The sequence below is a fragment of the Anneissia japonica genome, unplaced genomic scaffold (assembly GCF_011630105.1).
Source record: "Anneissia japonica isolate Jap-2015-1 unplaced genomic scaffold, ASM1163010v1 scaffold573_len2283161_cov171, whole genome shotgun sequence".
Classification (NCBI taxonomy): domain Eukaryota; kingdom Metazoa; phylum Echinodermata; class Crinoidea; order Comatulida; family Comatulidae; genus Anneissia; species Anneissia japonica.
Genome location: NW_022719802.1, coordinates 1,259,378 through 1,283,679, shown reverse-complemented (window position 1 = coordinate 1,283,679; position 24,302 = coordinate 1,259,378). Strand labels below are relative to the sequence as shown.

The 24,302-nt window shown below is 34.0% G+C and overlaps 1 protein-coding gene across 1 annotated transcript; it reads right to left on the bottom strand.

Annotated features, from left to right (window-relative positions):
* Positions 1-1,629: 1,629 nt before the first annotated feature.
* LOC117110987 (eukaryotic peptide chain release factor subunit 1) lies at positions 1,630-24,080 on the bottom strand. Its single transcript, XM_033253844.1, has 11 exons — positions 23,870-24,080; positions 23,475-23,627; positions 16,857-16,973; positions 12,768-12,966; positions 11,876-12,014; positions 11,141-11,331; positions 9,117-9,246; positions 8,471-8,626; positions 8,004-8,068; positions 7,122-7,194; positions 1,630-6,073 (listed from the first exon to the last, which is right to left on the bottom strand). The coding sequence occupies exons 2-11, from the start codon at positions 23,567-23,569 to the stop codon at positions 5,919-5,921; spliced, it is 1,320 nt and encodes a 439-aa protein (XP_033109735.1). The 5' UTR covers positions 23,570-23,627; positions 23,870-24,080; the 3' UTR covers positions 1,630-5,918.
* Positions 24,081-24,302: the final 222 nt, after the last annotated feature.

The window sequence follows — 24,302 nt, the reverse complement described above, 5'->3', positions numbered from 1 at the left end:
GTGCTACGAAATCTGTTGGAAATTATCAGCTCCAGTGATTGCAGATTGATCCATGTCATCTTTAGGCCTACAAATGTAAAGATCATGAAAAATTACAATTTCACAGTGGTGGATTCAAGGGGGGAGGGGGGAAGGGAGATCCCCCTAAAATTATAAAAGAAATAGAGAAAAAAGAAAAACCATAGGCCTAATTAAAGTTTGTCTGAGAGTGCCATTTCCGGCCATTTTGAGGTGCCATAATCATAAATTGTCTTACCTAAGCCCCAACCATGGTGTGGCTGAGGTGGTATTGACCATCCGTCGGTGCAAGTTCCTCCCTTCACCCCCACTCTCTATTTTTCCTGCTTTACTGTAGGTCCCTAGACAATACTCAAATGAATGAAAATATGGATATTACAAATTATGGATTTTAGAAATTCATTAGAAAGGGCCCTTAAAATGCTAATTTGTCAGAGTTCCAGAAGAGTCCCACCCTCACAGGGATCTCTAGGCAGTCGCCCATCGTAAGGTCCACTTCGGTTGTAAAACGCACCTCCCCATCGAAAATCCTGCCTACGAACCTGGCTGCAACAATAGACATCCTATGCGATTCTAGAGAAGGGTTTATTCGAAAGAGGTGTTTGAAGGGAAGCGTTTATTTTCTGTGTAAAATGGATAACTGACACCATGATTTTCGCTAAATTTCAAACGAAAATTTTCGAGAACCTGGCATATACCACCTAATTGCCTAGGCATTTCGCAGAACCGTTGACCGCTGTCAGACATTCCAACCCCTCAACGTCCAAAAGCGGGACACACCGTGATTAATACCCCATTCAGACTAGCATCGCATTGCGATCGGTTGTAGCAATTGCGACACCCAATCGCACCCAATCGCAAAGTAAAATCGTGTGTGAAAGCTCACCAATATAGTAGTCGATAGTAATCGATATCGCAATTGTTACCCGTTGCGATTGGGTGCTACAATCTTTATTACTCCCGATTACCACGGAATCTGATCGCAACGAATCACAACGAATTCCACAGGCACTGTTTGGCTGAGGTCAGGCAACATAGGCCTAGACACTGGAGGCCTAGGCCCAGAATGTAAAGTTTGCTTGTGTTGGTCTGAATGCGTTCGTTTATTGCGATCGGGAGTAATCAGTTTTGGATTACCACCGATTACATCGCAACCGATCGCAAGAGAGTGTAGTCTGATAGGGTATATACCCCATTCAGACTAGCATCGCATTGCGATCGGTTGTAGCAATTGCGACTATACAGTAGTTGCAATGGTAATAGCGAGGGTGAAATGGAGACTCATAAACCACTGCGCCCTATATTAGCATTATTGCTTCGAACATTTGCATCTTTGAATACTTGTGAGAATTGTCTCACAGCTCCAAACATTTCATGAGAATATCTCACTGCTTCAACGTTTAATGAGTATTTGACTCACAGATTTATACATTTTATGAGAATCATGTACATAAACACGGCTGCAAGTTGATCGGCGTGTCCATTTGTTTCTTTTGCTTGATGATTAGGTTTACTGCATTATTATAATTTTGCAAAATATTTGATAAATATAAAGACAAAAAAAAATACATGGAAAAAATTCAACAAACCAAATTAAGTAAAATATGGCTATTTCGTTGCACTCTCTCAGTTTTAATGTAGTTTCAATAACTTGAAAACAGGTTTTATGGTACATTATACTAATGTAATAGTCGTTTGAAATATATTCTAAATCTCAATTGACTTAATATTCCAGCAACCATCACATAAATATCTAGAGGGACTGGAAAATACTGGCTTCCAAGAGGCCAAAATACTCAAATATATCACATTCTTCATCCTAATCTTATGCAAGAAAAGAAATATATTAAATAATGCATATGAATCAGACAGAACTCACTGCCATGGTTACTGCCAAAAATAAACAATCTTCTTAAGGTAAGGCATGCAAGGTCAATGTGAATTTATCAAAAAAGAAAAAAATAATAATAAAAAACGTACTATATTTGGTAAAACAGATTTAAATAGACCATCTTTTGTGCAGTTTTTCTCAAGGTTCTATAATTTAAATTTTCATAGGAGGAAAGGTTAGATTAAAAAAAAAAAAAAACATATTGCTTAGGTACCTTTCTCTATTCTAGCATATTTTACCTTTCTCCGTTGTATTTATGTAGAAATGTCAAACTTTCCTTCATTTATATATTCAACATGTTAAAATGCAGGACCTAAACAGTAACTATTTTTAAAATGGTATCATATGCAAATGTTATGAATCAGCACACCAAAATAAAACTCAGTTCTTAGCAAACCATTGATGTTAAGGGTTGCCTTATATTAGTTCACCAATACAGTAATTGTATTAAAAAGTTCACTTTTATTTCAGCAGTTAACCGTTTAACATATAAAAGTTAAAATATTTTTTTAATTATATTTTTAAATAAATTTTACCAAGGTACTAAAATATCTATATTTCACTGTAATAGATGGTGTCCAAGCAACAAAAATGAAACTAAATTTAGATATTTTCACTTTTTTTCACCTTGCATGCTTCACCGTAATATACATGATTAAAAATAACTCAAAAAATATTTTATATAATAAAATTAACTTTGCTGTTGCCAACCAACTATAGATTGGTGTTTAGAAAGTGTTACCAGGGAGTTGGTGTTACAAATTGTGATGAATTACCAAACTGATTATTAAACATTTATCTGAAATAATGTATTTCAAATGTATTTGATACAAATGGACAAATTGAAAAAATAATAATTTGATTGTCAGAAGTTTCTCAGAAAGAATTTTATAGACAGAAAATTGTATTTAAGCAGCAAATACATAATGGGCATGATAATGTCATATTATACCCAAATATGGGCATATCACATTTATTTGTCACATAAAATTTGATAGAGTGAACAAAGCTTTAGACTATCTTATCAACAAATCATCGCCGACTTTTTGGAATGATTTTGTCTTGCACACAAAAATAGTAAAATAGAGTAGGTCAAAAGTAGTGAGGAAATGACCTAACAAAAATTTGAACCGATCATCGAAAAAAAGTACATGATACCCAATTCACACGAGACAAATATTTACATGGGACACACACTAAATGTTGCAAGGATTTTGTGAGATATTCTTATTGGAAACCTTGGTCGTTTTAACATGAAAAATTAAAGCCTCGCTAAAAAACTAATTTGGTACAATTAATATGCAGACATGAAGATATGCCCTAGATCTACACTAAATATACTGGGAGCATCTATTCTCATGTGAATCGGGTATAAAAAGGAGGTGGGTGGGGGAGAAGAATCAGATTTTAATGACATTTTACAAGAGAATGCTTAGATTTCCTTGGTAGAACTGTAAGGGTATATGGTACGACTATAGGAATTGTATGACTATTACAGTATGTGCATGTTATATGGAAAGGAATTTTTTTTTTCATTTTAATTAAAGTTGACAGCTTATAAAACTTGAAGGTTATAAAAAAATAAGCAATTCATTTTTTAAACCTTTTAGTTTTTCAGATTTACTTGGCAGTACATCTTTGATCCTCTTCGAAAGCCTTACTTCATATAAAGCACAAATAATACAGCAAAATGTTGATGCTGCTGTGATAATACACAAACTATTATGTCAAATTACCAAATGGACTTTATTATATCATTCTTGATCTTTTATTTCAATTACTGTAGTTAAATTTAAGTAGTTTTTTTTTTAATACTATGATTACTGATGTTATACATTTACATTTTTTTTGTCCAGTAGACCTAATAATCCATTAGTGCCAGTTCTGCTTACATGTTTCAAAATTCTCAAAAATGAGGCCTTCTAGAGAATTCAATTTAGGCACAAAAGTCTTTGGCCATGTAAAGTATGAACATATGTGCATGCGATTGCAAGCATTATTCTCCATTTGCAATTAATCAACCCTTTAAGATACTTGCTTTTTGATTGGTTAATTATAGGTCACTTAGACAGGTTAAATTAAGTTCCAACCAGTACTTCCCATGCCCGACATAAATTTTCAATATATATTTTCTATTTACTCTGCAATTTTAGTTCTACAATAGAACCCCTGATTGGGCCATCCTTATTAAGGGGACACCCCAATTAAGGGAAAACTTTTTGTTCTGATGGTGTCCCCTTTTAAGTTCTACTGTAGTTGATAAACTGTGCTGATGTAAAGGCTTGAAAGCGCAGGGCTTGATTATTTTGGCCGCACACCTCTTTTTTAATTTTGACCCTGTGTGCACCAAAAAAAAACAAAACTGGGTAGGCCTAATTTATGGAATTTTCTATTTCTATATAATGTTGCCAGTGTAAAGCGTAATACAATAAAATTCACCCAAAAAATGACAGACAGCTTTATACAATAGATGCTGTAATTAAAAAAAAAATGAATGTTTCTTATTTGGATAGAAATTTTCATAAAGTAAAAGATAGCAATGTTAAATTCTATGAGGTGTAAACTCATTGAATATATCTATCTTTCACCACATAAAATATTTCAACTTATACTCATAAACAATTATTATGTGTCTATCATCTCAGCCTGTAAGTGCCATTCTCAAATGTACCTCAGCCCTTCAAGCACCATCCTCAAAAATATCAGCCTGTAGTGCCATTCTCACATGTATCTCAGCCTGTAAGTGCCACGCCCACATGTAAATCAGCCTGTAAGGTCCATTTTCACATGTTCATGTCTGAATTTTGAGCCCAGATTCATCCTTAAATACCTGCTAAAAATCTAAACATTCTCAGTTTTCCATTTTGTGATTGGTTATGATGCAGCGAATAACCATGAAAAATATGAGCATGTGACTGTAATGTGAAAATGTGATACTGCCATTCATAAAGCTGTATAGATACACATTGTAGATAGCTTGAGAAAATGCCACTGGTGAAGGCATCATATCTGCAGTAAAGAAAACAGCAAAGGTATAGAAGATTACAGCGTCCTGTCCAGACAATCAACTTTTATTTGACAACATGTGACAATCCTAAATATGGTCATGATGACACCACATCATGACCATATATAGGCACATCATAACTATATATGGGCATACAACAGTTTTTTTGTCAAAGAAAATATGACAGTGGACAGAGTTTTAGAGTTGATACAATGACAGTAAATTTGGAAGCTCCATGTATAAACATCATTTGACATGGTTTAATTATTGTGAATCAAACAAGCTGAAAGCCAGGACGGAAAAATATTCACCAAAAATTAGGCAAGCTACAATCTTGCACAAGCCTACATTATCTAAGAAACTGAACTCTCTGGTAAGGCCATGATTAATACAGGGATAAGAAAAAAATATTACTGAATGCTTCATCAAGTTTGAATAATGCAGTAGAATAAAACTTTTTATGATTTTAATCATTTCTATTTGTAATATTCAAAGCGATGTGAAATCATAAATTCATAAGCATAAATAAAAAATGAGGGACCTTTTCTGAATCAAGTTGCACTGGTATTCAAATGCACAATATTTTGCCAAAACGTTCATATTTAATTTCATACATATTTCTAATCGAAAATTAGATGACGACAGAGGATTTTTTCCCCGCAAGTATTTGGGAATGTACTGAGTAATTGGTATGAAAACACATCAGGTAGGCCAAAATATCACTCCCAGAAGGAATCTATAACTGGCTTTCAATTATCTGTAATTCTATAACTTGGCTGTTTTCTTCACTTCACTAGAAGTGGTATATTAAAAAAATTATGTATTTTCTGAACCATCAATCAGTGAACCTGACTCAGTGAATGTTAGGTGAAACTTATTTTTGGAGCACTGTTTGTGACATATGTTGGAAGATATAATAGCAGCAACCAGGTCTTAATACATTTGCCTTGTGAGGATGCAACCAATATGGCGATTCTCAACTCTCTATTTACTTTGCTTTATTTAATAGTCATCATCATAATCATCCAGGTCCGAGTTGTCGTAGGACATTAATTGGAAGTCAACACGATAACGTAGGATGCCACCGATGCCGCCAAATCCGCGGCAAAATTGTGAGCCTTCTTGTGATCTATCTGTAATAATTTCTAGAGTAGCTCCTGCAAAAATGAAAACAGAATCTTATAGAAAATTTCTCTTAAAAGGTGACTTTACATCAACATTGTTATTGCTGTGTCAGGTAAAATATACACAAAGGCTTGTTTCACCACTTAAAAAAAATATTCCTAATTCCGATTGGATGTTATTGTATGTATGGATTTCAATGAGACAATAATATCCAATCAGACTTAGGAATTCATTTAAGACTGGTGTAACAATAGCCACTGTCTACAAAATTTTAAACAGCTGATGTGTTTGCATTTAAATGAGTGTTGCTTCACTCATAGGCAGACAAACTATTATGTATCTTTCTTACCGCTTATATGTATAATACATATTTTAGAAAAAACTTATTGTCCTCATGAAAATTCTAACCCAATAATAATTCAAACCAAAAACCCAATAATTGCTACCAACTGAGCAATGCCAAACTTCTACTATACTTTTATGTATTTTCTTTTTTTAATAAGTATGACACAAGGTCAAGCTTAAGCTATGCTTTTATGAATTTACCAATTAAGAAATGTATTTTTCTATTTATTGCATTAAGTGCTGTATAGGTTATCAAATTTTTTCTTTTGACAAAAAAAAACACAAAACTATAGTATGCCCATATTTAGTCATGATGTGCCTATGTATGGTCATGATGTGATGTCATCATGGCCATATATAGGCATGTCACATGTTTTGTCAAAGAAAATTTGATAGCCTTACAGGGTTTAATGCACAAGTAATGATAGATTGGGTACATGTGGGGAATTCCCTAAGCTACACACAGTTTTCAATCGGTGAATAATGGATTCAATGAAGATTTGTTCTGACAAATTGATCCCCAACATAAATACCGGTATGACTAGCTTCCAACTTTGAATCTAGAAAATTGAAAATTCAAATCTTCATCGCTGCGCCACAAATCTGCATAATATACAGATTTGTGTTGGAGCGGTGAAGATTTGAATTTTCAAATTAAATATAAATTTTAATTTTCAAAAGTAAATTTATATATTACATCAATTTACTAAAAAATATTGCCTTTTAGTGACTTACCAAATGTTTTGTAGTTGTTTGCCAACCATTCCAGAAGAGCTTGTGCCTCTGATAACTCTAACTCAACACCAGTCTAAAATGAAAATATGTACACAGGTTCAAGGATGTTGTATTGCACCAGTCATTTTTTTATCCCTTACCCATAATGCACTACAGTAATATCTCCCACCAATAATGCACTACAGTAACATCTCCCAATTACGAACCTCCCATTTACGGCGGTGACGTCATTACGAATGATCATTTTTAACTACAAAAACACTTAAAAATTAAAAAATAATATAACATTTTACAGCAACAAAGAAAGAAAACATTTAAACCAATAAAGTGTCATGAAACTAAGTTTAAAGCAAGATATCAGCTGTGATATACTACAATTGAGCTGTGCATGCTTATTCAAGCATACTGTACAGTAAATCTCACTTTCTGTTCATTGGAGGTGCTATTCACATGGATTCGCAATCTTTATGAAGAAAATAATAATACTCTTTTTGGTCATTATGACCATGTTTTTAATCCGAAATCTCTTCAAATTAATACTTCACAGTAAGCACAGGTAATTTTGGCTTCTCTAAAGTATTATTTTGTTGCAGAAAAGAGTGAAATCCAAGTCAAAAAATATTGCTCCCATGGCAAGGATTAGGCCTACCCTCTCCACACTGAGATGCTGTGAAAATTCAAACTCCCTGGATTACAAATTTTTTCTCGTTTACGAACTCTGTTCGGACGGAGGTGTACGTAATGGAAAGAGGTGTTACTGTACTTTCTGTTCATAAAATATATATATATATATATATATATATATATATATCTACCATTATTTTAAGAAGGTAACCATAATGTATATGATAAAAAATATAATGAATTGAATAATAAACTTACATCTTTGTCAATAAAGTGAGTTTTATCCTTTTCTTGGTCAGGGTTTAGATGAAGAACTTTTTCATCTAAAAGAAACAATTAACAAAATGAAAAAAAAAAGTTGTCAATGATAACCATGGAAAAAATCAAGAAAAAAAATGTTTGAACACACTGGTAATTCAATTTTTAAATTTATTGGGGTAATTGTGCATAACATCCAACTAGACTTTAAATGTGTGTCCAGACTATTAAATTTTCCTTGACAAAAAACTGCTGTATACCCATATATAGTCATGATGTGCCTATATATGGGCATGATGTGATGTTACAATGACCTTATTTAGGTATGTCGCATGTTTTTGTCAACCAAAATTTGATATTTTTACATCATGTCTGCATACACAAAACAACATCAAACATTATATTTTTTAAATGAATTATAAATAATTGAATTATAAAAATTAAAATTATAAAAAAAATTTACTCACCATCTGTTGAATGGTTCTTTAGTGTGTATCGTGTAATGTCTAGATTTTCCCAAACAATCAGTGTTTCTACAGAGCCCATTTCAAGCGCCCTCAATGTGTCGTCAACACCGAAACAATATTTGCCGGTATCTTGTGAAATTTCATCGAAGTATCTACCTACAAAATTCACATAAAAAAAAAAACATTAACAATAAACAGTGTCAAATTTTATTAAACTAATTTCTCTTTTTCTTTTACCCACAACTGCTGCCCCTTCTACTATTACTAATGTTGCCTTTCCCACCTTGAGAACTATGGTGGCGGAAGCAATTGTTTCTGGCAGGGTCACCCAAGCCCGACAGTTCAAAGTGCAGGGATACCAAGACATAACCACAGGACAAGGTTTCCTGGATAGTTCGCAATTAGGGTAGAAAACGAACTAGTCTCCCAGTGGCCAAACTAGGAAGCCTTCGATTACATGGCGACAGTAGGACTTAGAACGTAATGACGTTACACAAAGTCAAAGTCAAGGGTAATTCACTCACCTTGAAAGGTTAGCACCCTGACCTACTTTAAATGCACTACAATGCAATGCTACACCTCCCTCTTTTGATATTCCAATAATTGCAACACCTCCTTCTAACTTTCAACAACAGACAACTGTTACCTATCAATTTCTTTTCTTGAATAAACTTGACATTGGAAAGCACTTCAGCTGACAGTTCTATCGCTTGATTGAAGCCATTTTCACCGCCGTATGATACATCTACAAGTTTCAACACCTTTGTCTGCAACCTCTGACAATTCACATAAAAAAGCAATTGACAATTCACTATAACTGAAGGAGCACTCAATTGGCAATTAAGGGCAGCTAGTGTTTATATTTTCTTTTTTTTTTTAAATATATTTTATCATTTGACTGAATATTAAATAATATATTTTTTAATTTCTTCCCATCCCAACAGCAAAGTTTGTAAGATGCAGGCCCACAGTAGGTTGAATAAAGCATATCCAGTGCATAACTGCAAAGTATATTTAAATATTTTAGTTGGAATCTGTATCACTAAAAATAATTAAAAACTGACATTTTTTTTGTATTCACTGAACAAAATTATGACCATGTGGTGCTGGAGCAATACTATATAATTTAAAGGTTTTATATATTATATATTATTTATATATCTAATTTTATTTATTTTTTATAATTTTTTTATTTATTCATTCTTTTTGTATTCATTCATATATATTAAATTCATGTCTACTTTTTTTTAGTTTTCATGTGGTGACTTATTGTACGATGTTATATTATACTGTATTTATTAAAGATGGCCACTAAACATCAGCCTCCCTTCAGGGAATTTTAAAGGGCTACCCTCTTTAAATATTGTTGAAATAAAATAAATAAATAAAAAAATGTTAAAAATAAATTAATAAAACTTATTTCAATACATTTCATAATATGCTTTGTTGTAAAGTTTTAAAATGATTAAAAAAATATAAATAGTTTAAATAATTTTGAGCGTATAATAATTGGAATTGTCTATACACAACACATGCATTAACACCATATTTTTTCGCATTTAGAATGTTTGGCTTTATGTAAATTATTATGCAATATTATGAAATTTATAACACTGTTAATGATCATGCAGCAAATGTGCAGTAATTTATCATTTCATTATTGTACAAGGAAGCAAATGTTCATCTTTTCTTAACATGTTTAACATTAATCCTGATTAAAAATGCATTCAGTAATCCACCGTCACTAAACGACTCACTCTGAATCAAAATGAAATCATTGATCTCTACGACTGATGCTATTACTCATAATCTATAAATAGAAACAGGCTTTAGTTCCCACCTAGTAGGTAGACAGACAGTGGCTATGAAGACAAAAATTACTTCACAGCAGCAAGCCTTCAAGAAACTGAATCAGTTAATAAATAACTCAATTTATGTGCAGTTGTATCTGCATTATATTTGCCAATAATCAGTGCTATATTATTACAGCCAGCTAATTTCCAAATATTTGAAAAATATTGGACTGTACCATTTATTATAATAGGGGAAAAAGTTAAATGTATCAAAGAAAATGTTACAATTTGTTCAAAGAATAGTTTATGGGAAATCAATATGCAATAACATAAATGGTTATGAATATAAAACATAACATTATTGAATATATAAAGAATATCTTCAACATTTTTGATGACTAGAAATTCAAAATGAAATTGGTTGTTGAATAGTACTAAATGATAAATGTTCAAATAATTTCATTTGGTTTTGTAAATATTATATTTACTAAAATGATTTCATACTGTAAAAAAACCACTCATATTTTGTTTTGAAAGAAATGGTTGTATGTGTGTGAAGATAAGAATTATATAAACTTGATGAAATAATATATTCTTTTTATTAAAACCAAGGGTAAGACAATTAAAGTAGACAGACAGTAAAAATGTAGGTATTTTTTTGTATATTATGTTTGTCTTCAAAATCCTCTGCACCAATAAGATTGAAATTTCAGTTAGCTATCATAGAAACGTTACAAAATATATCCAATACCATACTTCTTTCTCCTAATAATTGTCCAAATTTAGCAGTAAAACCATGTTTGATACGATACGTTAACAATTTTCATTCAAGCTGATTTTCAAAAACATAACGAGAAACTTCTTATAATGTACTTACCGGATCAAACATGTCCGATTGACTCAGTTCCGTCTTAAAGTCTGCAGAACCAGCTAAAATAAGGCCAGAAATATTTGGCTTGTCATTAGTGATATAGAACTGAACTGCGGTCTCAGCGACTTTCCGTACATAGTTATGCCTTTTTTCCATTCGTAGACGAGCAAAACGTAAAGCCGACTGACCACCACGACCTACAGACAAAATCAAAAGCGTTAAAAAAATTGTACTATCATTCATAAAAAAAAAAAAAAAGAAACTGATCACTTTTTGTTGTCTGAAGAGTGAAGGGGAGTAGTATAGAATTAAAAAACCGAAACTCTTATGGGCTGTGTATAGAATTTAATCATTTCATGGCAAATCAATAGCAACCGAGATGAGACGTCCCTGGATTCTGCTCGCTGATATTTTGATCCCCCCACAAAAACTCTTATTTATTTAAACCAATCAATTGATATAAACTTCCTTTAAAGCAAGAAATATCAATCGTTATCAGCCGAGATATATTCCATTTTGTGATGCTGTATATTTAGCCACAGTACAGTAGAAATAGAGTAGTTTTCAACACAGTCTAACAACTTAGGCAAAATATAAAACAGTGATTTCCGGGTCTTCGAGTTTTGGACCAATTAATACTAATACTAGTGTTGATGAATAACGCATGTTTGTTTTTGCAGTCTTATAAGGTATACTTGAACTGATCACAACAAAAACATAGAACTGTGACATCAGCCCTACCGTGTTTCTTCGGTAGATCTACGGTAAACTTATGTAACACATCTCGCGTATTGCCCGACAGTGTACCAAAGAGGGCGCCATTACCATCCATCACAATGAAACCAAATTTATTGTCGTCAGCAAGAAGAGCTGTGAGTGCCTACGAAAAAAATGAAATGGAGCAATCATTTGCAGTACTGTATTGTAGCCAATGAAACCTACATACATAGAAAGTACTGTACATTATCTTATTTTTGTAAAAAAAAAATTATAATATTTTTTTTTCTTTTATTGAAAACACTGCACGTGAAGCCGGGTGGTTGGGAGTCTTATGATAATACAATAGTGATAAGGTTTGCTTTTGAGATCTTGTCCGACCACCCAATGAATTGCATTTATTGTATGTGCCTTGTCTTGACAATAACAAAAGAATTAAAAAATAAAGAATTGAACTAGAAGACTTTTGAGTTGTCATCTATATCAAATAAAATTGCTGATACAATTGATTATGCATATCTGGAGTTAGAGAAAATAAAAAACAAGTTTTTTTGTACCTACTATATAGAAGAAATTTTGAAGTTAAGATGAGAATATTATTTTTTAATCAATTATATAACCAATTGCCTAATGGTTGCTTCAACACTGATTTAAATGTTTCTCTTCTATTGTTAAAACCATATTATATTATAATAATCATACAGTAATTAATAGAAGCCAATCTATCAGAAATTTAGGCCTACTGTAACCCATTCTTCTTACAGTAGGTCAATTAAAATAAAATGATGAATCTATTTCACTGTTGTTTGAATATGTGGTCAAACGCCTATTTAGTTGACAATTTCACGTTTTTGGTTAGCATTTCCTAAATAGCGATACCGCTATTCAGAAAACATCCCTATATAATAGTTCTTACCTCTGTGTGGAATTTGTTATCACATAGGTATAGGGAGGTGTTGATAGGCCTGAAGGGTTCAAAATCAATGTTCACTTTCTTCTCCTTGCCGTCGTCTGTGACAATTGTCCCACAGTAAATTACAAGTCCATTTGGAGGTACTCTGTTGTACAATTTCAATCGCTGCTGTACAGACGTAATGGCCGAAAGAACTGAAAGCCTGAAAAAACACATCATTTAATTCACATTATGAGAATTAAAAGCATGAAAATAACTCTAAAAACATTTAACAATTTTTTTTTTAATTCATGCAGAGGGCACTGTCAACATTAGACCTACTAAATGAGTACAGTAGATGACTACAAGTGATTTTTTAAGACAAAATAATATTAAGACACACAAAAAGTATTTTAGAGCTCTACAAAATTAATTTGATCATATTAATTACTTTCATTATATTTTTTATCTCATTTTTATCATTTTTCATTTTATCTGCCTTATTTCTAATGGCTCTAATACTGTACTTATAGTGAATCAAGGTGATGTCTACTTTTACCAACTAGTGTATTCAATATACCAATACTGTAGATCATGAATAATTAAAAAAAATAATCAAAGTGTATAGTAATGATAGCTTTTAGAGATGACATCAGTACAGTCCAATGTATACAGTAGGCCTACACTCCAATTAATCAATCAATCAATCAATTAATCAAGGATTTGTATTATAGTGCCAATATCCACAGCAAAATGCAATGTTCAGTGCCACTATGACAATGGCAGTACCGTACTCGTGCGAATAAGCGCCCGGGCGCTTGAAATATTTTTGCACTTTCTGAGGGGCGCTTATTCAAAGGGGGTGCTTATTTAAACGGGGCACTTATGAAAACATAGTGGAAATTAAGGGGGCTCTTATGCAAATAAATGAAAATCGAGGGGTTCTTATGGTAACTTATTAAATTCAAGAGGCACTTTTTGAATGAAAAAAGGTTATATAGGGCCATTACGAAAACATATGTCCAGAGAACATGGCTATGACAAGAACGCTGTGAATATTTACATAACAGCAGAATAGCATGCAATTAGTGGTGGTGGGTAGTGGTTAGCTTGTTGGCCATCGGCCAATTGAGATTAGCATAACGGCAGGATTTTTGCAGGTTTTCTTGAAATGAGATGAGAATGTGGTAAAGGTGCAAATTGTCGGAAAAAGAAAAAGAGGAGTTGGACTAGGCCTAGACAAATACAGTATGTAAGAAGATGAAAATTGGAATGTACTGTCTGTCTAGAGATCGGAACTCTTATCTGTGAAAAATATCCTCATTTTGATGTTGGCCTAAGAAGAATGTGATTCCACTCTGCAGCTCAAATCCTGCCAACAACCACAGTCCCAGGATTGATTGGATAATTGACTTACTAAAAAGAAAATCTTATGATATTATTGAGGGGGCGCTTATTCAAACGGGGCACTTATTCGCGCAAGTACGTTACTCAAAGTGCGCATTAACTATGGAGGTTAATTAACATTGCTACATAATAATATTATTATGTAAATAAAGATTATGGAAAAATGATTATTCCATTCGATAAAGCACCTCCACACTTGTTTTACTAATATTTTGTGTTAAGTTATTTTTATATATTTTTCTGCTATTCTTAAGATTTTATAACAAATATCAGTGCAATGATCAGTCTAAATTACGGGTTTGAAAAAAAAAAAAAAATTATTATTTATAACTTATACAAATCAAAAGAAAACAATTAATTAAAACTAGATTTGAACTCGTCACTGAGGACGAGTTACAGTAGGTGATCCGCCGCACTTTGACCCTCACGAAGCACGCGCGGTTCTGATTGAAAAGTATTATATGCTAAAACATGCTCTATTTAAAGAGTAATTTTGAGCATTTTAAAAGAAATTTTAAAGGAAAAGAGAAATTTTGAGCATTTTAAGGACTGTGTACACATACGTCTTAACGTCCGTGCGCACGGTAGTATAATACAGTGTCACAAACCCAACACATGTAACCGTAATTTCCAGCTTCAGTAAGTGCTGTGGGCGTGGAAATGAGCGTACGGCGGGTAAATTTTGGTAAGTTTTGAATTATTCAAAATGACCTGAAACGTGCTTTAAATTATCTGAAAAGTGATATTAACAATTTTAAAATTTTAACGCACAAGTACGAATACCTTATACGATGTCCCTGACGACGGTAATGGCACATGAATTTAAACCTTGTCAAGTTTAATTTAAAACCCCCTGTTGGGTGGTAATGCCACATGAATTTTGTTAGTCTGCCGCCCTCTATTTTCAATGTGTTTACATCTTTTAAGAAAGAAAGATGAGAAGGCTCCAAAAAAAGCATTCTTTTTGACCATGATGACGACATCAAATTAAAAAATAAAGGGACACGTCCGAAAGAGAATTGATTTAGCTATAACATACTCACAGGTGGGAGACCATCAATCAAGATAAGCGAGTACGTTCAAACGAGTATAAAAAGTAATAACGTCATAAATAAAAATTCAATTTCTTCTTAATTCAAATGGCAATATGATGACGTCACAATGTCCGATCAGCCAATATGATCTATAAAATCGTATCTACAACTCATGTCCTTTCAGAATATGTAATAAAAATTGGGGGTCACCTTTCATCCTATGGAGCTATAACTCATTAAAAACATGCATGGTTTTATGCATATATAAATGTTGACGCACGCGTACGTGCACGCTAAAAAACGCAAACGGAAAATTAAGGTACATAACATTCAACCTTGACCTGAAGCTTATGCTAATATGATTTAGAAATGACGAATGGTTAAGATTATATGGGGTCATCAACGTTTTGAAGAAAGAGAAATGAGGGGGTCAGAAAAAACAATTTTTTTGACCATGATGACGTCATCAAAATGTAAAAAGGCTTCAAATATATGAAAGAGAATTGTCTCAGCTATAACATACTCAAAGTTGGAAGGCGATCGACCTTGGATAAGCGAGATACGCTCAAATGCGTATTTTCAAAAATGACGTCATAGCTATAATTCACTTCCTTGAATTCAGATGCCAATATGATGACGTCACAATGTCCGATCAGCCATTATGATCTATAAAATTATATTTACAACTTATGTGCTTTCAGAATATGTAATAAAAATTGGGGGTCACCTTTCAACCTAAGGAGCTATTACTGATTAAAAATATGTCTGATTTTGTCATAATTTCACTGTATAGCGGCACAAATACGCGCAAAGATACCTATGTTTGATGCGCACGTACGGTATTGCTATTGGCCAAAAGATAACCGAAAAGAATGGAAATTTGTGAAAACAATGTCAGGAAACCAAAACATGTAAAATAACGTAATGTCTAGCTTTCGTAAGTGCTGAGCACGTAAAAATGCGTGCGCGCAGTGGAAAATTTCAAAAAAATTTTAAATGCTCAAAATGGCATGAAACGTGCTCTAATTTAGTTAAAAAGTGATTTTGAGCATTTTGAAATTTTGACGCAAGCGTACGCGCGCATAGTAAAGCGCACGCGTCAAATTAGTGTACAGTACATTCAACATTAACCCGAAGTTAATGCTCACTTAATACGATTTCGAAATGGCAATTGGTTAGGCTGATATAATCGATAATGTAAAAACGCAAAATTGCACGTAGATGACGTCACGATTGACTGAGCGCAGTGAAAAGCTTACCATGACTATTCCAGACCAAGCCAAATGTTCGTTGATAGCGATAGTGCGTAAACTCGTGGCATTTTTTGAGATATCGTGCGAACAAAAATGGAAGGAAAGGTAGAATAAAAAAAAAAAGATCTCGTACAATAACAATAGGTGATCCGCTAACGTTAGCGGATCACCAAAAAAAGAATAACAAGAGGATGTGGGCATAAATTAAAAAAATATACATTCAAAATATAAATTAACAGATGTTCACAATAAAATTTTTTTCACTTACCTGTAAAACACCACATTGAAATTAACATAATTATAATAAGACTCATGAAGCAAATAGAATATTAAAATTGAAAAGTACATTTCAACTACTGCAGGAGCCAATAAAAAGAATTACTTTTTAAATTCACAGAAATGAGTTGAATAAATTGTACCTGTTGACACGACTCTTGATATTGGAAGCCGTTCCGAATTCATCCGCCAGCATTTTGGCTACCCTTGGAATCTGGTCTTTTGGAGGTATGATGAGAGATATCATACTGGTACCATTCCTGTAGCCAATCAAAACAAGTAAAATAATTATTATTCAATATAATACATAGAAATATATTACATTTCTTGAAGTCAATGAATAAATTCACAGTGGTTTAAGGGTCATCCCAACCCCCTCATCTGCATTACTACAGTACACTCTTCTCCCAGCGTACAGCGAAATTTGTCCACAGGGGGCCCGAAATCATGCGGGAGATCCAATGTTGCGTGCATACAACGTCGTCACGGTCGGTTCTCAAAATTATGCCTTCTATTTTACCGATTTTATGCCATGCATCTATGACCCGATTTTAGTAAAAATACATACAAATCAACCACCATGCCCATGTGACTCCCCCATTGGATTTTCCTGAAAAACATTCTAAAAATACCCTGATACTATATGTCAAAAGAAAGAACCCAAAATTTCAGCTCCAATTTCCAAGTGCTTTTTAAGTTATGACCTTTTGAAATTTAGTTACCACGCCCCTTTTTCACACCGGTTTTTATGGCTCTTTTAACTATGTACTGTATGGTTTTACAAAGCTTCAGGTATACAGTATCTCCTGGAATAAACAATAAAAAGTAGAAAATTGCTACATACAGTAGACTGATATTTGGCCCCTCTTTCAGCAAATACCATTTGAATTTGGTAGCTTATTTCATTAGAATGTTATTTGCCAAAAATCTCCAAAAGCATTGTGTGAAAATAGATTTTGCTTTTTTCGGAGGGTCGTATAATACCATGCTTTAAAGTACGGAAGTTCAAATTAAACCTGTGATGAATATGCTCATACTACTGCATATATAAAAGTTTGCAATGTAATTAAGGCAATAATAAAGGTATAATGGGGTCCCGAACATGGTTGCAGGACCATTGGCCCTAAAAATACTTCCTACTTTGACCGGCCAGACGACTCCGTGGACACGTCATATTAATTTATAAAAATTATACCAGTATACAGACACATATCATTGTATAGTAGAATGTTTAAACTTTGTTTCTTAACAGTAACACCTTCTGTGTGAGCCAATTTTTTTTAAATAGACAAATTTTGGTGTATTCTAAAGTATAAAATTTAGGGTCAAGCCAGCTCCCCCAATTAACACCTCAAATTTACATAAGCACGTCAGATGAACAGGCAGGCCGGATCCAGTAAGGGTGGGGGAGTGGGTGTGGGCACATGCCTCCCTGTCTTGCCACAAATTTTTTGAAATTTCAAAGCAAGCCCACCCCCCCCCCTTTGAAAAATTCTGGATCCGCCCTTCATTAAACTGCACAATAATTCTTCACACACAAGGAATATTCAGCAAAGACACTCAAAACATACTACAAACACGTCCTTTAGAAAATTAATAACATTCTAACCAAAATATCCACAACGACTGCCTCCTCGACTTCCCATTACATTCAACAATGTACATCACAACCTTTCCCTACTCATTCAACACCGTGCGGAGCACGGGTATATGCTAGTACTCATTTATTCCTACTGTAATTAATACTCACTGTATAGTACACTTAACAAATTTACACTGAACCACTACGTATGTTCATTCATTCACATTTAATTAAATTGTAATTTGGTATTGACAGATCCATTGTAATATGTTTGTCCTGAAAGAATATAAATAAAAGTTAATGAAACATAAATTAACCCTTCCGCTGCATGCCCCCAATACTAACAGCGGCATCAAAATAATTCTGTTTAATATTTTTCCCGTACTGCAGGCACCCTCTATAGTTGTTTCTATGAAGTAGAGGTGATTTCTACTGAATTATATGGAGCAATGACTGATTGTTGCGAAAAACTTTTTTTTTTTCACGATTATGCCAACAAACATGGATTTTTGTCTGTTTTTGAATAAAATGATGAAAATAATTTAAACTAGATTTTTTTTTTATTCATGTATCTTCACCATTATCTAGTGGAAAAAAAATCATCCCATAAGAATTTCTATCTTTTTTTTTACATATTTATGAAAAGAGGATTGATCCCAAGGTCACATGACCACCTAATTAAAAATTCCAACTTCAATTTTTTCTTGTAGGCCAACCTCTTTCCCACCCCAACACACACAAACAATTTAAAAATAACCTCTTATTAGTATTTTTTTTTTGGCATGCATGTATTTAAAAACTTAAACTTTCTTCTTAAAAAGGCCCAGCAGTGAAAGTGTTAAATGTCCTATGTCCATAGAAAAATGTCAAAAAAACCTGCTGAGAATCATACTCGTAAATAAAGTAGGCCCCTCCTACAATAAGAAAAATAATCAGGCATACTGTAGGCCTAGACACATTCAGAGAGTCCAGTGATTATCAACTATATATCTACAGTATCTTTACCATTAATTACTGACATGACACTAAATTTAAATAATTGGCTCTTTGTAAATTCAGTATGATCAAGAATTCTACAAGCAAGTTTTATGAGCTTCTAAAGTTACTAGCCTCTGTACAAATAGTAATCCTTCGTAAACATTGTTTGATTGGTTTTACCGCGTGGTTGAATGTGAAGTGCTGAGTAAAACAGTGGAAAAATTTGGGTTTGATTCAACCTATCAAATCCATTGTTTCAAAATCATTGAACAGTGAATGCTGCATTTCGGGACTAAGCTCAAATTACGTCATAAAAGTTTGATATTTCTGTATGCGAACCGGTTGAAATTTTCAAAAATTCCTTCAAAAATGAAAAAAAAAACAGGTACTTTTTTATGTATATGGGTCTAGACTGAAGTCAAATTAAATGCCCCAACTCAAGAAAAAAAAAAAAACTGCTTTTTAGTACTAAAAAGTGTGCAGAGTGAATTTGACAGTTACATAGAACTATTTTGTTTACGTGTAGGAGCAAAAAAAAAATTGTTGTGAGAGGCTCATACAGAAACCGGAATGAAAACAAGCAGGGTCCTGATCATTGGAGGGTTTCGTATTGAAGCGTAGCTGTACGCGCTCGATACGTTTGCTTACTTTGGGCCTATTTTTCACAACTAATTTGGGCGCACGGTAGCATGAACGTGGCACACAATACGGAAGCTGCTCTTGCACACCCTACATGTGTCTATTTTATAGTGCCAGTGTCAGGTTAATCAATTCACCAATAAATCATCGGTAGTTGCTAAACACAACGGATTCAGCCAAGGGGTGTGGCTTCGTATGTTGACATCATGCAAACTTCAGCTATGTTTTGTATCAATCTCCTTGATAAACTGTGGCCCGTGTCTGTAATCACACAGCACAGCAAAATACAGTCTGTACAACTAATTCCTTCATGGTACAACCAATGTAAAAAAAATAAGTTGTCCCTGTCTGTTTTTCTTTCAAAAAATTAGGATCCCTGGAATATTATCAAATCATTGGGCCAACACAGAGTGAAATAATACATAGGCCTAGTTAGTCTTATTTTAGCTGTAGGGATATAGGTCTTAATCACAGAAAGAAATGAAAAAATTCAATGGCCTAGGCCCTACTATAGTACAATACTGTACTTAGCATCGGGGGGTAACAGCACCCAGAGGTCTGGGTTGTCTCCCACACCCTGCCGGGAAAAAAACCACTATTTGTTGGGGAGAAAAAATGTAATGTATTTTCTACATATTATAGACACCAAAATCGACTTAAGTAAACCAAAAATTATTTTTTTTTCTTGGGGGGGGGGGGGAGAGAAGCCCTGTGGAACACTTTCGACAGATATTGAGGGATGCCTGACCACGCCCACTTTTTTTTGCCAGGGACATAGTTGGAGGGAGCCTAGACCTACAAACGTCCATAACTTCGTCTGAAAATGGACGCGATCGTCCATCACCCGCCCGTAGCAGCCGCACAACAGAAAACTAAGATAAGCCTCAGCCTGCTCGCCTTGCCTTGCTAAATTCACATTGGTCACACCATGGTCACACAGTGTAGAGTGATGTTTCTTGGTAGACAGCATAATTATACATGACATCCCCATATACAAGCCACGCCCCCTCGGCTGAACCTGTTGTATTTTGCAACTACTGTACCTAAATTATCCTGTAGTTTGTGACTTGGACAAAATATTTTTGAGGGCAGCATTCACATTAAGAAAACATATCATGTCCAGCTGGTCAATTTTTTGACAAAGCCAATGACTAAAACCAGGTGCATAAAACCTGATTTCTACTAAATTTAAACATCAGCCAGGTGGATAATTGACTTTTTACTTGTTCACCCATCAGCCAGGTGGATAACATTCACCAGTCAGTCAGGTGGATAACCGATTTCTTTTTCTTTTTTTTTTTTGGTTGATTGCCAACATTTTTATTTTTCCTTTAATGAAACTAATAAAGTAATTAACTTTGACACAAAAAGCATCTACTTTGGAGACCCTGATTTATCACCATTTGTTAATTCTTTCATATTGTTCACTAAATATTATATCTATAGTTATGTAAAAAAAGTACAAAATGGTATAATGGTATTACAAAATGTAATAATACCTTATTTCAAGGATCTAAAACTCCGACTAGAAAAGTATAAAGATATACGCCGTGGCTAGAGATACGGTACCGTATTTCTACCTTAATTTGCTAAAGGTACGGTAAATGGCATTACGTCACCATCACCCAATGAAGTGCCAGAATGTGCGTGACGTCATTTTTCAAGACTGGCATTGCATTGCAGATCACCCGCGATGAGCAGTGAAACGAGAACGATGTAGGAGTACGAAAGTATAATACATACTCCAAGATGATGACATAATTAATGTCGAAATATTGAATCCCAACACGATGGCGTGTATTTCAATACTTGGAGTATGTATTATACTTTCTTATCTGAGATTAATCAGTGGACCTTTCGGTTTATGTAGGTGTACAGTTCTGGGAAACTAGAACATCAAAAAGTACAATATTGTTTGACTTAGTACTGTTATCGATAAATAGGCTTATGGTTCCATTTAGTGAAGAGTTTCATTTAGCTAGGCCTATGTATAACCATTATCAAACAAGGACTGATTCCAACCAACTCTTGGCATGCCTCTAGGCCTTGCTTAAATTCTTCGCTTGGCGAAACAATCTAAGCAAGCCTGCTCGGCCTTGCTTGGATTCTGCTTTTCACGGCAGCTGCTCTGGTGGCATTGATCTAAGTGGCATAGGCCTATATCAGTCATAAACTTAGCCTAGTTCCTCCGTCATCACACCGCCTGAACTTCACAATCCCTACATCCCAAGTTTTAGTCCAAGAAGTTCGAAATAATACCACACTTTAAAACCCCACCAAAATATTCATACAATTTGAATGCACAAAACTTTTCGTAGGGCTAGACTTCGTCACTGTTATGGTACAGAATCTAGGCCTAGATCGAGAGAATAAGTTTCCCCTTTGTGATTATTACAATTTAGTCAAATTTTTCCAATAATTTTGATGCAGGCCTTAATACTGTCATAGAAAAATAGGTGTACCACTCAGTAATAAAGTCATGTCATTATATAGCCTTATCAAGCAAGGCATCATCCTCAGGACTTAGGCCAAGGCACATGTATACACACACTACTGCTAGTCTTTGGTAATCTATTTATATGACACCACTTGCAATAAAAAAATGAATATACTATAAACAAGAGAATTCATACAGGTCTACTTTTACTATAAAGTGGAACCATACGCCCATTTAAGGATGACAGTAAAGTCAAACAATATTGTACTTTTGATGTTCTAATTTCCCAGTACTGTACAATGATCGTTCTCCTTCCACCGCTCATTGCGGGTGAGATGCAATGCACCTGTCTTCAAAAAATGACGTCACACACATTCTGGCATTTCATTGCGTGATGGTGACGTAATGCCATTTACCGTACCTTTAGCAAAACGAAGTAGAAATACGGTACCGTATCTCTAGCCACGGCGAAAGATATACTCAGACTCTTTAATTGAATCTCCCCGCTGTATTGTAAACTCGATGGCATGCTGATTATTATTACTACTCTTTTGTTATTGTTGTTGTTGTTAGTATTATTGTTGTTATTATTAATAATAACAATAATGATAATTAATTTTTTTTTTTCTTCAACAATTGTCTTGTATTCTATTATAATGTCTATTTTTTACTAAGGCTTTTTCATTATTTTTTCTGTTAAATGTTATGTATGTATATGCAAGAAAGGGATAACCGATTTCTATCTTATTCACCCATCGGCAGGGAGGGTGGATAAAACGGATTTCTACTTGTTCACATGTAAACCGATTTCTAGCTTATTCCCCCATCGGCAGGGTGGATAAAAAACGGATTTCTACTTGTTCACACGTCAGGTGTTTGGATAAACGATTTCTACTTAATTCACCGGTCCGCCAAGTGGATAGACACTTTCTACTACTGTAATTCACCTGTCGGTTTGGTGGATAACAGCGATTTCTACATTATCTGTTGACCGGGTGGATAACCGATTTCTACTTCTGGCCCTAATCATCTAAATGTATTATCAACTTCATTTTTTTTTTCAATAAAATTTAGTTTTTTTTTAAATAATGTGATTATCGACATACAGTGTAAAACAATACATACCCCCTTGCTGCTTGTAAACTCTTAATAAGCTTCTTAATTTTCCACATTTCGACATTCCGATCGGCAGCCGTTTCTGGTTCTGCTGCTCCTGACATTTTGAAGACGCTTTCTTTTCTGTTTTTACTCCACCCCTAAATTTAGACTCAGTTCTGACTGAAATTTAAAGATACAAGTCTCGTGGCAATGAATCGCCACTGTACTATCGGTTCAGTAAATTTTATTAACGGTTTGAGATCTGTGTAGATTGGGAAGAAATTTACATTAGAAATAACAGCTGGTCTTCTTTCTCGATGTACCTAGCCCACGCAATACATACAGCGTAATGTTCGGGAGTAGCAGCAGAGAGGACAGACAGTATTTGTAAGCGTAGAGAATAAGGCCAAAATTCTTCCTACCTTCCGCACTAACTCGGGGCGGGAAAAAGATCCAGTGAATACCTTGATAAAAATATATTAAATCAACAGAATGTCTTAGGATCAACTTAAACCATGAGATGAGTATCAAAGTTCATATCATTCCCGTAAAGTGTTATTTCACAATTTTTACCACAAAGCATGACAGAAAGTCCATGTACAAAATTTCGTACATGTGATGAAAGGACGTCGAAACCTGTAATACGTCATGAGGCCCGTTAACTTTCGTGGGTGAAGTAAATTTTTCAAATTTTTTTTTTACTATCGTATCTTGTGATCTGATTGCTATAAATTATATATAGTAGTTGTTAAATATTTGCTATGTGTAAATTACAGGGAGTTTGGTTTAATATATTGTTTATGTCTATATATAAATAAAACAATTCAATAATAATGACATCCATTACAAAATGGA